At 46.1% G+C, this 16,228-nt stretch overlaps 1 protein-coding gene across 1 annotated transcript in view; it reads left to right on the top strand.

Moving 5' to 3' along the window:
• The window catches only part of Tmc5 (transmembrane channel like 5), a 71,951-nt gene that overhangs the window by 36,414 nt on the left and 19,309 nt on the right, over positions 1–16,228 (top strand). The window contains exons 6-12 of the mRNA XM_055627630.1: positions 833–920; positions 4,253–4,498; positions 6,268–6,419; positions 9,821–9,965; positions 11,496–11,651; positions 12,118–12,269; positions 14,659–14,737. Coding sequence (XP_055483605.1) covers positions 833–920; positions 4,253–4,498; positions 6,268–6,419; positions 9,821–9,965; positions 11,496–11,651; positions 12,118–12,269; positions 14,659–14,737 — 1,018 coding nt within the window. The remainder of the gene's footprint in view (positions 1–832; positions 921–4,252; positions 4,499–6,267; positions 6,420–9,820; positions 9,966–11,495; positions 11,652–12,117; positions 12,270–14,658; positions 14,738–16,228) is intronic.

Raw genomic sequence — 16,228 nt, 5'->3', positions numbered from 1 at the left:
TCTGAAGCAAGCCTTGGGAGTCGAGGTACCAGGACACACAAATGCTGGCTTTGTTTTGACAAACTTTCTCTATTCATTACTTTACTGCTGGTGTGATAAAACACCATGGCAGAAGCTACTCAGGAGTTTATTTGGGATCACAGTTCTATAGGGTTAGAGTCCATCATGGCAGAGGAAAGGGATGGTGGCTGGAACAGTAGCTGGCAGATCTCATCTTGAACCACAAGAAGGCAGAGAGAGCAACTGGGAATGGCCCGAGTCTTTGAAACCTCAGAGCCCACCACAGTGATGTACTTCATTCAGCAAGACCACACTTCTCAAAGAGTGCGGCTAACTGGGAACTGTGTGTCCAAATGCCCCCAAACTCTGGGGATTATCTCATTCAAGCCACCTCACCTACCAATGGAAAGTTAAGAGTTAACAGGGAAACCTGTGAGAACGCATATGGGAACGCTCTACACAGCCTGAAAGCTTATTGCAAATTTCAAACCACTCTAAATTAAGAATTCGCTAAAAACAAAGCAAAGCAGAGCAAAACAGAACAAAAAACCAAAAAGGAGACATTTGTAGAGAAAGCTCAGCTGGAAAATGACGCCACACAAGCATGAGGACCCAACTTACATCACCAGAACCCATGGACAAGCTGACGCAAGTGACCACTCTTTTGTAATTGCAGTGCCAATTCCCTTGAGACCTGGGATTCTGGGATTCTGCTTTGGCCACCAGAGAGGGTGGGACTACAAGATGGGGTCTCCACGTCCAGGAACAGAGAGTTTTTTGTGGAAATGACTGACATTGATGTCCTTTATTTTTCTCCTCCTGTTTTCCACAGAAAAATAGTCGACAAAGAAAAGAGTAAACAGTCCCATGGCATCCTGGAGGTTAACTGCTGTGCTCAGTGTCTGAGCTCGCTTGCACTGGTATGTCAGCTTTTTTTTTTTTTTTTTTTTTTTTTTTTTTTTTTTTTTTTTTTTTTGAGACAGGGTTTCTCTGTGTAGCCTTTTGGCTGTCCTGGACTCCCATTGTAGACCAGGTTGGCCTCAAGATCTGGCTGCCTCTGCCTCCCCAAGTGCTGGGATTACAAGGCATGTACCACCGTGCCCTGGCTGGTAAATGAACTTTTAAAAACATTTTTTTCCATGCCTTTAATCCCAGTAGAGAGGCAGAGGCAGGCAGGTCTCTGAGCCGGAGGCCAGCCTGGTCTTCATAATGAGTTCTAGGTCATCCAGGACTACATAGTGATACCTGATCTCAAACAACCGAGGTTTTTTTCCTATTAACATTTAATTTGTATGTTCCTGCTGTAGTATGTGCTATTTCGACACCTGCACACAGCCTTTGAGGATCAAGTCTGTTTAGTTAGCATTTTCCTGTCCCTGTCCTCCTGGTATGTGAACTTTTCCTGAGGAGATGAACAAACTTCTGTTCACTGCAGACAATTAGCTTGGTGAACCCAGTCAGTTTAGCAACTTGCAGGCTGCTTCACCACTGAAGAAGTCTCTTTCCCCAGCAACCCTAAACTGCCTTGCATGGGAACCCCTCTCCCCAGCAGCTGTTAACTGCCTATGTATCTTATGGGAGGAGCCAGGCCTCTTGTTCACCGTGGAAAGTAAATGGGTCCAGTCTTGCACAGCTCTCTTTAGAGTGCTCACAGCTGCTGAGAGAGTTTAAGAGTGCAAAGGCCGTGCCATACCCAGAGGATGGCATTCCACACTTTCCTTCCTTCCTCTCTTCTTCCTTCCTGCCTTCTTTGATTCTTCCCTCATTCCACCACCTTTCCTGTCTTTCTTCCTTCCCAGTGCTGAGGGTTGAACCCATGGCCACACATGCTAAGCATGCACTCACTCTACTGTGGCCCTTGAGGTGCTCCCTCCTAGATCCTTATAAAATACATGCTAGGCTATCATGAGCTGCAGTCATTCCACTGTGAACCACCAGCACTCAGTACATCTTATCTCAGTCCCTCTCTATCCCAGCCTTTAGTAATCACTAGTCCACATTCTTCCACAAATGAGAGGGAACATTCAGTATTTGTCTCTCTGTGTCTGGATTTTACATAATGTTCTCTAGTTCTATCCACATTGCAGCAAATGATGAGGTTTCATTCTTTGTAGCTGATGCGTGCACACACACACACACACACACACACACACACACACACACACACACTGCATTGTCTTTACCCATCCGTGCAGTGACATTTTTAAGAATTCTGGAATCATGTTGTTGTTTTTTTTTTTAAACGATTGTGCTTTTTTTTGTTTTGTTTTGTTTTGTTTTTAATCCCAAGTGTAGGGAGGTGAGGCTGTTTCCGACTGTCCGAAGCGGCTGACTATGGTTTGCCTCGTGCTCTAGCAGAAGCATAGTCTTGCTGACTGCAGATAATTTCTGCAATTGTGTGACATTTGGAATTCTGGGAACTTTTCAGAGGGTACATAAATGCAAGGGCCCTGGGGAGGCCTGGTTGGTGGTCATTTAGAGAGATTGGTGGCATTTGCTAGTAACTATGGTCAAATAGGAAACAGAACCGAAGAAATTAGATTCAGCAATTTTCCCACTTCCTCTCTCCCGTCTATCCTTGTTTCTCTCCTGTCTAGTGTTAGGGGGTGAAGCTGGGGAAATCAAGGGTGGAACAAAGAAGCCACAAAGTAGCAAAGACCAGTTAACATATCTGTGGACTCCTGGGTTAATTCTGTATCTTAGCTCTTGCATATGGTGCTTATAGGAACTCCGCTGGTGTGCTGATTTCATTTCTTTTCATTATATACTGTGCTAGTTTGCTTTCTGCTTTATTACTATTATAATAAAGCACCATAAGCAACTTGGAGAGGAAGGGTTTATTTGGCTTATATTTCTGAGATCACAGTCCATGGTGAAGGGACTCCAGGGAAGGAACTCAAGGCAGGAACTTGGAGGCAGGAAGCGAGGCAGAAGCCGAGGAGGAGTGCTGCTTCCCATGGCTTGCAAGGCCTGCTTTCTTATCCAGCTCAGGACCACCTGCCCGGGAGTAACACAGCCCACAGTGAGCACCCTACTCTACTCCAATTATTCAGAAAAATGCCCCCACAGAAGATTTGGCTACAAACAATCTGATGGGGGCATTTCCTCAATTGAGGTCTCCACTTCCTAGATACAACTAGTTTTGTGTCAGGTTGACAAAAACTAACCAGCACACATACTGGGAAGGGAGCGGCTGCATAAATCAGCAGTTTTATATTTATTTCTTTTTGGAGCTCATCCACATGGGTAAACTAATTTGCATTTCATTGTGAATGCGCTAAACTCTGCAAAGGGGTGACAGTGTCGAGGTCAAAGGTCAGAATGGGAAGGCAATGGAGGGAAGGGTCACTCAGCAAGAGTGACAGCAGTGAGATCTTAGGTTAGAGGAGGAGGGTGGGGAGAATGGAAGGGGAGCTAACGTTGAGACTCTACGGGCTAACACATAGCTGCAGGAGTAAAATGGTCGGGACCGGGAAGGTAGGATGTTATGAAAGATCCCCAGAGGGTATCCTTCGTCTGAGAGACCCCCTCCCAAGGAACAACGAGTCCATTCGGATGCAAACAGCAAGAAGCTTTTATTTTGATACACGGGTACCCGGGGCGAAAGTCACTCGAAAGGACTTTGCGTCCCTCCTTGGGGAAAAACTGGGGTTTTTATAGGGTTTTAGAGCAGAAGCACTGGTACAGAAGCGAGAGGCATGGTTACAGGGGGCTGATTGGTACGTTTACACGAGACCACAATTTGCGTCAAAGTTTGGCAGGGGCACCAAGATTCCAGGAACTGGGTGGTCAAGGGGGTTATGATGACCCCTTGACGTGGCCCGCCACCTGTTATTTTGGTTTTTTCTATCTTAACTGAAACAGTCTCACAGATATCTATGAGGGTGATTAACACAAACTGTTTTTAGTATGACTGGGGCAGCCTGACCGCAGATATCCCAAGTGGGTGACACAGCTAGGTTTCTCAGTAATTTTCCAGTTCCCCACCTAGCCTACAGAGTTTCTCATAGCTATGTTTAACTTAGGGTGAGGCAGGGGTCTTTCAGTTAGAGGCCACTTTGGCCACTGGAAGCACAACCTGGGAAGTTGATAGTAGGGGTACCGAGAGCGTCTCTGCGAACATGAGCAATGCCACCTTTGTAAGTGCACCTCAAAGCTGCCTTGGAAGCAGGGCTGTTTGGCCACTACAAACACCCAGTGGGGAGCCACTTGTTTAGTGAGAATCAAGATTCGTCTTTGCCGCCCCCTCCAGGCCTACCGCAGAACCAAGAGCAGCCTCTCAGAGCTCAGTTCCATCAGCTTGTGGCAGAAGAGATTCAAGGTAATCGGAGGCAAGTTTGGAACTAGCGTCCTGTCCTATTTCAGCTTCCTGAGGTGGCTTCTGAAGTTTAACATCTTCTCCTTCGTCATGAACTTCAGCTTCATCATCATCCCACAATTCACCGTGGGTGAGAGGAACACCCTCCAGTTCACGGGCTTGGAGTTTTTCACAGGGGCGGTAAGTTCCAAGTGTGACACCATGGAATCCCAGGGCTTGCCTCACAGTTATCTGAACCTTTCATTCTGCCTGACAGAGGAGTGGTTGGCTCTCCCTCAAGCATGGCCTTGTGAGGTGAGCCGCTGAAACAGCCAGAGGTCAGGAACCAGTGTCAAAGGGTGTTTTGCCACACACCATTTCTTTGCACATTTGAACCATCTATGCATGAACCAGGCACTCCATCCTTCTGTTTCTCAGGAGAGATGAGTGTTCCTTACAGGTTGCCACTGTCTGTTCTCTCTCCCCTTCGCATTTCGCAGTGGACACACTGGGTTAGAAATCGCTGCTTCTCTTTTCTTTATTTCTACAAAATACAGTCAGTCCTCTTCTGGGAAATTCCTACTACAGAGAAAAATGAAGGAAAGTCTGTTCTCCCTTTTTTCTTTTGTCTAATTCTCCATTGGGGGAAGGATACTTTTCTTTATGTCTATGTGTGTGTGTCTGTGTGGGTGTATGTTCACCAAGAAGAGAGCATCAGATCTCCTGGAGCTGGAGTTATGGGTGGCTGGGAGCTGCCAGACATGGGTGCTAGGAACTGAACTCAAGTGCTCTTATTTGCAGAGTCATCGCTCTATCCTTGGAAATTTATCCTTAATCTTGTTAAATATTATAATGGTGATGTGACCATAGGAATGGTTGAAGTTTTTGTTTGTTTTTTTTTTAGGTTTGGTTTTTTTGTTTTGGTTTTGGGTTTTTTTTTTTTTTGTTTGTTTGTTTTGTTTTGTTTCGTTTTTTGTTTTGAGACAGGGTTTCTCTGTGTAACACAGCCCTGACTGTCCTGGTCCAGGCTGGCCTTGAACTCACAGGGATCCACCTGCCTCTGCCTCTCAAGTGCTGGGATTAAAGGCATGCACCACTGTGCCTAGAGATAATAGGGAATGGATTCGTAATTTTCATAGTAAAATGAGCTGATGTCTGAGGATGTCTTCCTTCTTTAATTCTTTTTTTAATCACCACATACACACACGGGCATACACGCACACACACAGGTAAAAAGCACTCTTATCATAGAGATGCAAAGGCAGTTTCCTTGGGGTGTAAGTTTTAACAGCCCTGCTGTAAAGAATCTGAGGGCAGAAACCTCTTCAAGGTCAGCTCATGGGGTAGAGGTTAGTTGCTTCAACAGGCAGCTGGATTGATCCTCTCTGACTGATGCTAAGAAGAATGTGGATTTATAAAACTGCCCAAGACGCATGGTAAAGCGCAAAAAAAAAAAAAAAAAAAAAAGCAAAAGAAAGCTTAAAATATAACCCTAACCCTTTTTATTTTTATACTTTTTATGTATTTTATTTTATTTTTTTTTATCATGCAGGGAAACCAAACCTCAGTCTTTGAACATTCCAGGCAAGCACTGTGCAGATGAAGGACATGCCAGCCCTCTTTTATTTTTAAAGAGTCATTTTTCCAGTCTTTATGGATTGCTTATTTACCTAGTATTTATCATTTATCTACTGATTGATCAGTTGCTGGGTAGATGTTTATATGGGAAGAAAAATAGTCTACAGAGATATGTCATTTTCTCCACATTACAAAAAGTGGAGTCTGCTGCTACACAGGCATGGAAAATGTCGTGCCATCTCTAATTGTCTTCCTTCTGCGGTTGGTGCTATCTGCAGCAGCCCCAGAGCTGATCTCCTGGGACGCCACGAAGTGTCCATGAATGTCTGAATAACTGCAGTACAGCCACTTACTGAACCACCGAACTCGGATCTCTTTACTGTTCCCCGCAGGGTTATTTCAGGGACACGGTGATGTACTATGGCTTTTACACCAACTCTACCATCCGGCATGGGACAGGCAGAGCATCTTACAATATGCAGCTGGCCTACATCTTCACAATCGGAGCCTGCCTGGTCGTCTGCTTCTTCAGTCTGCTCTTCAGGTATTGACTCTGGCCTGATTCTAAGGCTTCTTTTATTTGTGTGCGTGCACACGTGTGCCTTTGTATGTACACGTGTCTGCACGTTTGTGGGGGTCAGGAGACAACTTTGGGTGTTGTTCCCCAAGTACTTTTCCTTATGTTTTGTTTTGTTTTATTTTCTTTTTGGTAGTGTTTTTTTCTTTTTTCTTAAGATTTCATTTTTTTATTTTATGTCTATGAGTGCCCTGTTTTCATACACACCAGACAGGGAATCAGATCCCATCACAGCTGGTTGTGAGCCACCATGTGGTTGCTGGGAATTGAACTCAGGTCCTCTGGACGAGCAGTCAGTGCTCTCAATGGCTGAGCCATCTCTCCAGCCCCTTGCTTTGTTTTTTTAAATAGGGTCTCCCTCTGGCTTGGAACTTGCCATGCAGGCTGAGGTGGCTGGCTAATGAGTTCCAGGGACCCAAGTGTCCCTGTTTCCCCAGTGCAGAGATTGTGTTTACCACCATACTCAGGTTACTTTTTACATGGGTTTTGGGAAGCGAATTCTGTTCGTGGTTGGCAAACACTTCACCATCTGAGCTGCCTCCCCAGCCCCTAAGGCTTAGATTTAAGCAAACTCCGAGAAACTGCAGCAGTAACCCAGGAAGCTGGGTATAGTGGTGCAAACCCATCATCCTAGCCTTTGGGATGGTAAAGGAGAAGGATTTTGAGCTCAAGGCCAGCCTGGGCCACAGAGTGAGACCTGGTCTCTAAAAGGAAGCCAACCCAGAGCCCAGCTTCCCTGCTGCGCTGACTTCCTACTGCTGTCTGTGTGCTCCTTGCCTTGCAGTGCAGAAGATGGGAGGGAGGGAAGAAGAGAGGTGGGTGTTCATGGGCCCTCAGGCGATCAGTCTGAAAACGGACGAGACAGGCGAGCCATTCCACAGGCTAGACCAAGTAGGGTCTAGCAGGAGGGTTGGCAGAGAGGAGGTCCAGGTGGAAAGTGAGCACAGGAGTGTGTTAGCCTCTGTATTCATTTTCAGAGGACTGTGCCATGGATGGTTAGGGAAACAGAAACTTGTCTTCTCACAGGTTTGGAAGCCATAGTCCTAGATGAAGAAGCTAGCCAAGTTGGTTTCTTCTGAGGCAGTCTCTCTTTAGCTTATAGAAGACAGTAGCCATTGCTTGGATCTAGGATGTGAGAGGTGGGGTCTGATGGGAGATCTTTGGGTCATTGTGGGGCCTTAACCCCTTCTGCTCTCGATTTTCCACTTCCTGGCCGTGGGCTGAGCAGATTTGTTCAGGGTCCTCTTGCAGGTCATGAGATATTCTTCATAGATCCAGAGCTGCAAGGCAACTAGACTTTGACAGAAGCATCTAAATCTGTGAACCAAGACAAAACTCTCTGTATAAGTTGATTGAAAGCTGACTAGGGCACCACCTTCTCCCTGTCTTCACTTTGTCTTCCACTGTCTGGTTCTAAATACCTCTCTCCTCTCTACCTACTTTCTTCCTTCTATCTTTTCTTTCCCTCCCCCTCTTCCTAATTTTCCTCTTCATCTTCTTCTTCCTCCTCCCATTTTCTTTTGCAGTTCTGGAGAGGAACTTCATCCCAGGCCTAATTTCTTCTAATAAGAATGGCAACATATTCGATCAGGACCCACCCTGAAGTCTTCATTTTACTCTGACTTCCACTTTTTAAAACACCATGTCTCCAAATACAGTCATATGCTGATCTTACAGCTTTCAAGTCTGAATTTGGGTGCCTCATAATTCACCTGCCAGCATCATTGTTCAAAGAAAAAAAATGGGATCTCACTGAGACTTATCAAACTAGAACACATTCTTTCAGCTGTCACCCAATGGCGATGCATTGTGGGAAGGTATTCCTGGTTTCACTGCATATTGACAACATACCCAGCTATGTGCCAAGGGACTCCCTCTCTGAAGCACTCCATTTATCTCACAACAGAGGCTAATGAATTCCTCCTGCCATGACTCCTGTGGTTTGTTTGTTTGTTTTTTTGTTTGTTTTACTAATGTCCCCCCCCAGGATTCCCAATTCCTAAGTCCTAGAACCCCTGGACATACTGTTTTGTGTGGTGTGTTCCTCTCCATCACTGTGACAAAGCTGTTGCAGTACACAGCTCAAAGGTGTATGTCTGTGGTCACTCGGATCCATAGTCCTTGGGCCAAGGTGAAGCAGAACAGTTGGTAAAGGAACAAAGCTGCTTACCTCTCAGTAGCCAGCTGCGCTGGCCAGCCTCCTCCTCCCATTTTTGTCTCATCTGGGGCACTGCCATGTTCCCACTTTCATGGTGGCCCTTTCCCCTTTAGTTAGGTTTCATCTCTGGAAACATCCTCATCGACACCCCAAAGTGTGATTTAGTAATGTAGGTATCTCTTAGTTTAATCAAGTTGGCAAAGATTAACCATGGCACAAGGCAAAGGGGCTCTGGCCAAGGAGGTGGACACCTGCAATTCTTCAAGATAACCTTTGCAAGTTTGATCTACATAGTGAGTTCCAAGCTAGCTTGGGCTACACAGGGACATTTGTCTCAAAAACAAAACAACCCATGGATTCTACAAATGTGATTATAAAGATCTTAAAGGTGGGGGGTGGGTGTGTCTTGGATTATCCAGGTGGATCCAATATAATCACAGGGACCCTGAACGAGAAAGAGAGAGGTGAGAGGGAGGGAAGGAACCTGTTATCTCTTGGTCTTGAAGTGAAGAAGGGGCTGCAAGCAAAGGGCGGAGGGAAGCCTCTGGAAGCTGGAGAAGACGAGGGAATGGGGTCAGTTCTAGACCCTTCAGAAGGAGGCCAACCTGTGACATTTGCTATCAGCCCTACACCATCCGTGTGTGTGTGTGTGTGTGTGTGTGTGTGTGTGTGTGTGTGTGTCTGTCTGTCTGTCTGTCTGTCTGTGTGTGTATGCATGCATGTGTGCTCACTTGGGTCTCTTCTTAGATGTATCCATCTCCTTTTTTGACTCTGGGGGTCCAAACTTGGGTCCTCACATTTGGACAGCCAGCATGTCTCCAGCCACTTCTAAACTTCTGACCCCAGAGATGTGAGATTATGGTCCTGTTGTGTGTTAAGCAATAGCTTGGGGATCTTTTGTTGTAGCGACATGGACGATATTCTCATAATATCTCTGTGAGGTTGTCCTATTGCTGTCCCCATCACACAGATGAGGAAACTGAGGCTCAGCTTCATACTTAATGGGGCAAAGATCCCTCTGTTGGGAGAATGCAGGCTTACAAGCTGCACCTGTCTGTTCCCATCACCTGTACAATTCTTCTTTCTTCAAGAGAAGAATTTGGAGTGTTCGTGTTGCCCTCCACTATCAGTGAGTGATGCGTGCCTGGTCCCTGCATGCCTCAATACCTCCATAATAATGCTGGGACATTTTGGTTTCTACCTTCCCCAGCATGGCCAAGTACTTCCGGAACAACTTCATCAACCCCCACATATACTCCAGAGGGATTGCAAAGCTCATCTTTTGCTGGGACTTCACTGTCACCCATGAAAAAGCTGTAAAGCTAAAACAGAAGAATCTGAGCACCGAGATCAGGGTAAGGCCCAGACTCCAGAGCCCCCCCCCCCCAGCTCTCTACCTCCCCTGAGTATCTACAGCTTTTTTCCTCTTCCTCCCCACTCCCCTGCCACTTTTCCATTTCCCTTTCTCTTTCTTTTGAAATAGGGTTTCACCCAGGGCGACAGCATGCACATCTCCAATTGCAGCACTCCATAGGCAGAGGCAGGTGGATCTCTGTGAATCTGAGGCCAACCTGGACTATAGAGTGAGTTCCAGGACAACCAGGACTACACGGAGAAACCCACAAAAACAAAAAATAAATAAATTAAATAAGAGAGAGGGGGTTTCATGTGTATCACAAGCTGACCTGGTATTTAAGATCCTCCTGCCTCAGGCTCCCTGATGCTGAGATTAGACCTTTGTCTGTAAGATAGTAAGTTATGGGTGATACTCAACATCAGCCAGTGTGTGTGGAAATGCACCCTCTCTGTCATGTCAGGCTCTGTGATTGGCTCAGCCTTCACTGAGGCCAGCTTAGCAAGTCATCTGAAAACACATGCACTTCTTGACCCCAGACTGCCATGCTAAACATTCTACCCTAAGCAGTGGTTTTCCATCTGGAGCAACTGGTCCCTCAGTGGGCCATTGGGCTATCTCTGAAGACCTCTTTCAGTTTCTACAATTAGGGTTAAAGGTATAATGGTGTTGAGTGGGTGGAGGTTTGGGATGCCATGAGGCACCCCATATACAAGAAAAGGACAGTCTTGATGCCAGATGCAGAGGCAAGCTGCCCTGGTCTACAGAGGCAAGCTTATTTTTATTTAAAAAGAGTGAGTTGGCCAGGTGTGGTGGCCCATGCCTTTAATCCCAGTATCTGAGAAGCAGATCTACAAATTAATGAGTTCTAGGTCAGCCAAGGCTACAAGGTGAAACCTTGTTTCAAAAAAAACAAAACAAAACAACAAAGCCCACCATAAAATAAAACAAATAAAAAGAGAACAGTAATTATAAATTAACAATAAATGGGCTCTGACAACAGCTTTGACTTCTTCCTCAGCCTTGTTCATCAAATAAAAGGCTCCTTTGAGTGTTTTATATGTTGTACGCTGTCATCCTGGGGAGGCAGAGCCTGGAGGATTATGTGTTTAAGGGCAGGCTATGCTTCATAGCAAGGCCTTGTTTTTTCCCAAGCACAAAGATAAAAGGGAAAAAGGCAGGAAGGGAGTGACTGAGGGAAGGAGGGAGAGAGGAAAGGAGGAAGAGAAGGGAGGAAGATAGAGAATGGGGAAGGAAGGAAAGGGGAAAAGAGAAAGAAAAGACAGAGAGAGGAAGCACACCATGACCTCAGCCTTATTTCATCTTTCTGTTCCTCTTAAGGTGGAAATGGAGTTTGAAGTCCATAGGCTTCTCTGCCATCCTGAGACTCTCCCTTGGTCTCCCACAATCCCCCTTGATTACAGACTTAACCCTCCAGCTTTTCTGTGGTCTGGGCTGGCCCATGTCTGAGGATGTCTGCTGACAGGCAGGGAGGGGCCAGTGGGTCCATTTGACTGTCTGGCACTTGCAGGAGAACCTGTCTGAGATCCGCCAGGAGAACGAAAGGCTCACGCTCAACCAGCAGCTGACTCACTTTTCTGCTCACATAGCCGCCTGGCTCGTCTCTACCGGAGTGGGCGCAGCCTGCTGCCTAGCCGTATACTATCTGGCTGAGTATAACTCTGAGGTAACCCTAAGGGTCATGGCTGAGAGCTCGGCAGGACTGGGATGCTGATGGGCAGAGGTAGAGCAGAGGCATGAACCGTGGGTTAACGCTGTTTGATGGCTCCCTCACAGGCTCACGCTTAGCCAGCCTTCTTCTACAGCCCAGGAACACCAGGGGCGACGCTGCCCACAGTGGGCTTGGCTCTCCTGCACCAGTTAACAGTCAGGACAATATCCCGCACACATACCCACAGGCCAGTCTGATCTAGGCAATTCCCCAATTGAAGTTCCCCCTTGGCATTTGACTCTAGGTTGTGTCAAGTTGACAAGAAAAACCAACCCACACTCTGTTGTGACCTAATGGTTTCTTACTGGGTGACCCTGGGAAAACAGACTTCTCTGAGACTCAGTATGCCTCAGAGCCTCTGAGTGTGTGGAGAGGGTCCACAGCTCCGTGGACGTCTCAGGCGTATCCTCCAACCCTGCAGTTCTTGAAGACGCACAGGAACCCTGGAGCGGTGCTGTTACTGCCGTTTGTTGTGTCCTGCATCAACCTGGCCGTGCCTCGATTCTACTCCATGTTCCGTCTGGTGGAGCGGTATGAGATACCGAGACAGGAAGTCTATGTCCTCCTGATCCGGTAGGTGTACTGCACCTACTCTTAGCTCATTTCCTGGAGCCAGAAGGAGTTCCATTCGAATGTCAAAGGTCTGTTCCCAAAGGAAGGCATCCCAGGAATCAAGTATCATGTAATGGGTTGGCAGCAAGTTGGAAGGAAAGGGTTTCTTTGGCTTACACTTTTGCATCACTGTTCATCACTCAAGGAAGTCAGGACAGGAACTCAAGCACGGCATCCAGGAACTGATTCAGAGGCCATGGAGAGCTACTGCTCACTGGTTTGCTCCCCATGGCTTGCTCAGAAGGCATTCTTATAGAGCCTAGGATTACCAGCCCAGAGGTGGCCCCACCCACCATTAATGGATTGTGCCTTCCCTTATTAATTACAGATTAAGAAAGTACCCTACAAGCTTGCCTGCAGCCCAATCTTACAGAGGCATTTTATTAATTGAGGTTCCCTCCTCTCAGATGACTTTAGCTTATGTCAAGTTGACATAAAACTATTCACCACAACAGCCTTCAGAGAACCCTGGGAAAGTGTGACTAGAGAGTACAGCTGCCTTTTTTTTTTTTTTTTTTTATAAGATGGTGACTTTCTCAATGGCTGTTGGCCTGGAGATTAACCTAATTCTCAAGTGTCACCACACAGATGTGCAGGCCCTGTACAAGGAGTCCTGACTGAGGGGCTCTGGCACCCACTGGTACCCACCTAGCACTCCTCCTCATGCAGGAGGAGAAGGTGTATTTTTGTAATTCATCTATCAAAACAGAAGGCAGAATGTTCCTGGTGACTCATTGGCTCAAAGGTGGCGCCCCTTGGAGATGTATGTAAAAGAGACGGGGCCAGTGTTTGATAAGCAAAAAAAAAAAAAAAAAAAAAAAACAAAACAACCCACTTTTTTTCCCTTCACCCTTCTCCGCGCCACCCCCCCCCCCCGCCCCCGGCTTTGACCCTGGATCTTCACATAAAGTACCCTCCTGAGCCCCTCCGGAGCCCTGATCCCTGGGACTCACTTCCTGACTTTATTTTTGCTTCTACTCAAGTGTTGTCATTTCATGTAGTTCTTTCCTACCCCCCTAATTCCTTACATTTTCATTTTTTTCCACTTTTTAGTGTTTTATCTGTTATCTCTCCCAACAGTGTGCATGTGTGTGTCACACAAAACAAAACAAAACAAAACAAAACAGCATACATACACACAGAGTGTATGGGGAAATTGTTCTATTGCTCACAGTGCCTGGGGCATATCAGGTGCTTAAGAATAATTAGTGAATGAATGAATCCATAAATCAGTGAGCCAATTATTTTCGATTTATATTATGAAAGTTCTAACCATAAATGATTCTTGTACCATCATTATTCCTCCCAATCCACCCACTTTCTTAGGTGTTGATGGTTCACACGATCTATAAGCATTTAGCAGACAGGTCTCTGGGCATGTCTGCAAGGGAGCTTCTAGATTGGGTTAACGGAAGTGGGGAGACCCATGCTAACTGTGGGTGCCACCAATCCCGTGGGCTACGGTTCCCGCACTGAATAAAAGCAAAGAACAAACTGAGCCCAGGATTCCCCTCTCTCTGCTTCCTGACTGTGCGTGCAATGTGACCAGCTGCTCATGTCCCTGCTGCCACGTCTTCCTTTCCACGAAGGACTGTCCTCTCAAACCGTGAGCCAAGCAAAACAAAACTCACTTATCAGTATTTGGTCACAGCAATGAGAAAAGTAACTCATATATTAGGGGCATGCACAGAGGGGTAAATATTAGGAATTGCTGTCACACTTGAAGTTTGGGTAAGACGTGTATTATACACCACCTGGGATAGAGTTATAAAGGTTAAGGGAGATGGTTAAGTAATGGACTCAGTAGAGCATCTTGGGTAAGCATTCAATAGATAAATAATAAGCACATTTCTTATTAGTATAATGGGTTGTAATAGGAGAACAGAAGAGAGTTCATTTGCAAGGTCAAGAGAAGAGTGTATTAGTCAGAATGGATTAAGTTTTGCTGCGGTAACAATCCTCCCCAAGTCTCGATGGCATGAGACACAAAGGTTTACTTCTTGCCAGTGTTTCACATACATTATAGACTGGAGAGAGGGTTGCGTGTGTGTTAGTCACCAAGGGACCCAAGCTGAGTCATCAGTGCACATCTGAGATAGTGCTGGCTGCCCTGGCAAAGGACAGCAGGTTCTGGAAGGTCTCAGGGTGGCGTGCAGTGCTCAAAGCCAGAAGTGACACAAGGCACACATGCTCCCAGTTCACCTGCTAAAACTTAACTTATGAGCACTTCCAGCCTTGGAGCTAGGTAGGCAGAAACATCTGTCTCATTGAGTGACTACAGCAAATAAGAGACCGCCAATGAGGGTGACCAATGAAGGTGACCAGAGCCGTCTTCTCTTCTGTTGTTTAGAAACATTCTACTGAAGATCTCCATTGTTGGGATTCTTTGTTACTATTGGCTCAACATCGTGGCCCTGTCTGGTGAAGAGGTGAGATTAATGTGCGTCCATTTGGGGGGAAGAGGGGAAGAAAGAAGCTGGCCTGGGAGGCAGCATAAGGCAGGGAGGCTCTGTGGAAAAGTTGAGATGCTGACCAAATGCACTCAGTCTCTTTTGCTTCAGCCTTAGCATCTGTAAGATGGGCACTATTCAATATTAAGGGTAGTATGAGCACTTTGACCAATGTAATAGACATCAATCTTGACGCTAACCAAATAGCCTGAGGCTGAGCACAAGATCCTTCTTGAGCTTTGCTGTTCTGTTTGGTCCGTGCCCCAGACACTGTGGACTCTGCAGATACACAGACATGTAGCTCACCTGCACACCCACGTCCTAGCCCTGACTGTCCCTGGATCTCCCACACTCAACATGGCTTTTCACCTTCTCCTGCCTCAGACCATGGGTGTCTAGTCCCTGCACTCCAACAGCGGTGCCCCATATGGCCTCAAGAGAAAGCTAACCCCATTGGTTCCAGGGCCCTCTCCTTGGAATGCCTCTGCTGCTACCACTAGTTTCCCATAACCACAACCAAAAATAACCCTCTGTATCATACAGAGATTTTTAGCTTTTGGCCAGTAACAGTAAGAGATCTCTTATTCTCTGACTCCACTTCCAGTGCTAAGGCACGCTAGCCCGAGGCCATGCTGGCCAAAATAACACTGCTCTGACTGGACTCAGATTCTTTGGTATAACACAATATCTTCACTTAATCCTAATCATCAAAGATGTTCAAAACCAGCTTTCCAAGTTAGGATGTTAGAAAGCACATCATATTATGCATATGTCTACCCATTTATTCTTCCACCCATCTGTTCATTTATTTATGTACCCACCTATCCATTCACTAACCCAGGAATCCACTTATTCAACTATCATCTATCCACCTAATATCCATCCATCTATTCATCCATCCATCCATCCATCCACGTGTCCACCTATCCATGTATCTTTCTGTGCATCCATTTATCGAGTCATGTTCCCATCCATCCATTTATCCACCCGTCTACCCATTCACTCATCCATTTACCCATATTTCCCCCTTCATCTACCATCTATCCATTCTGCTACTCATCTGTTTACCCATCCATCCATCCGTGAATCCTTAGGCTACATATGGAAATCTTCCTTCTTCTCTTTAACTAGAGCTGAAAGACCTCAGTATGTCCTGTCATAGCCCTGGCTTCCTGCAAAAGTTGTTGTCCACCAGCTTATACCAACTTGTGAAAACCTCTAATCGCTTTTTAAAATAACATTTTTTATTACTTGTAATTTCCACACATTTATACAATGTAGACATCAATAAGCAGAAAGAGGGACATTCTTAGCTTTCCATGCTTCTTATTTTCCTGGTGGGATCTAGAAGTAGAGGCTATGAGATGGGAAGATTTTGGTACATGTGGGCAGTAAGCCTTACCAGGGTATGGGCAGAAAGAGAACACACACACACACACACACACACACACACACACACACACACACACA

This window comes from Psammomys obesus, unplaced genomic scaffold (assembly GCF_907164565.1).
Source record: "Psammomys obesus unplaced genomic scaffold, mPsaObe1.curated_primary_1811, whole genome shotgun sequence".
Classification (NCBI taxonomy): Eukaryota; Metazoa; Chordata; class Mammalia; order Rodentia; family Muridae; genus Psammomys; species Psammomys obesus.
Note: the sequence above shows the minus strand (reverse complement) of the source record. Positions and strands in the feature narration are given on the sequence as shown.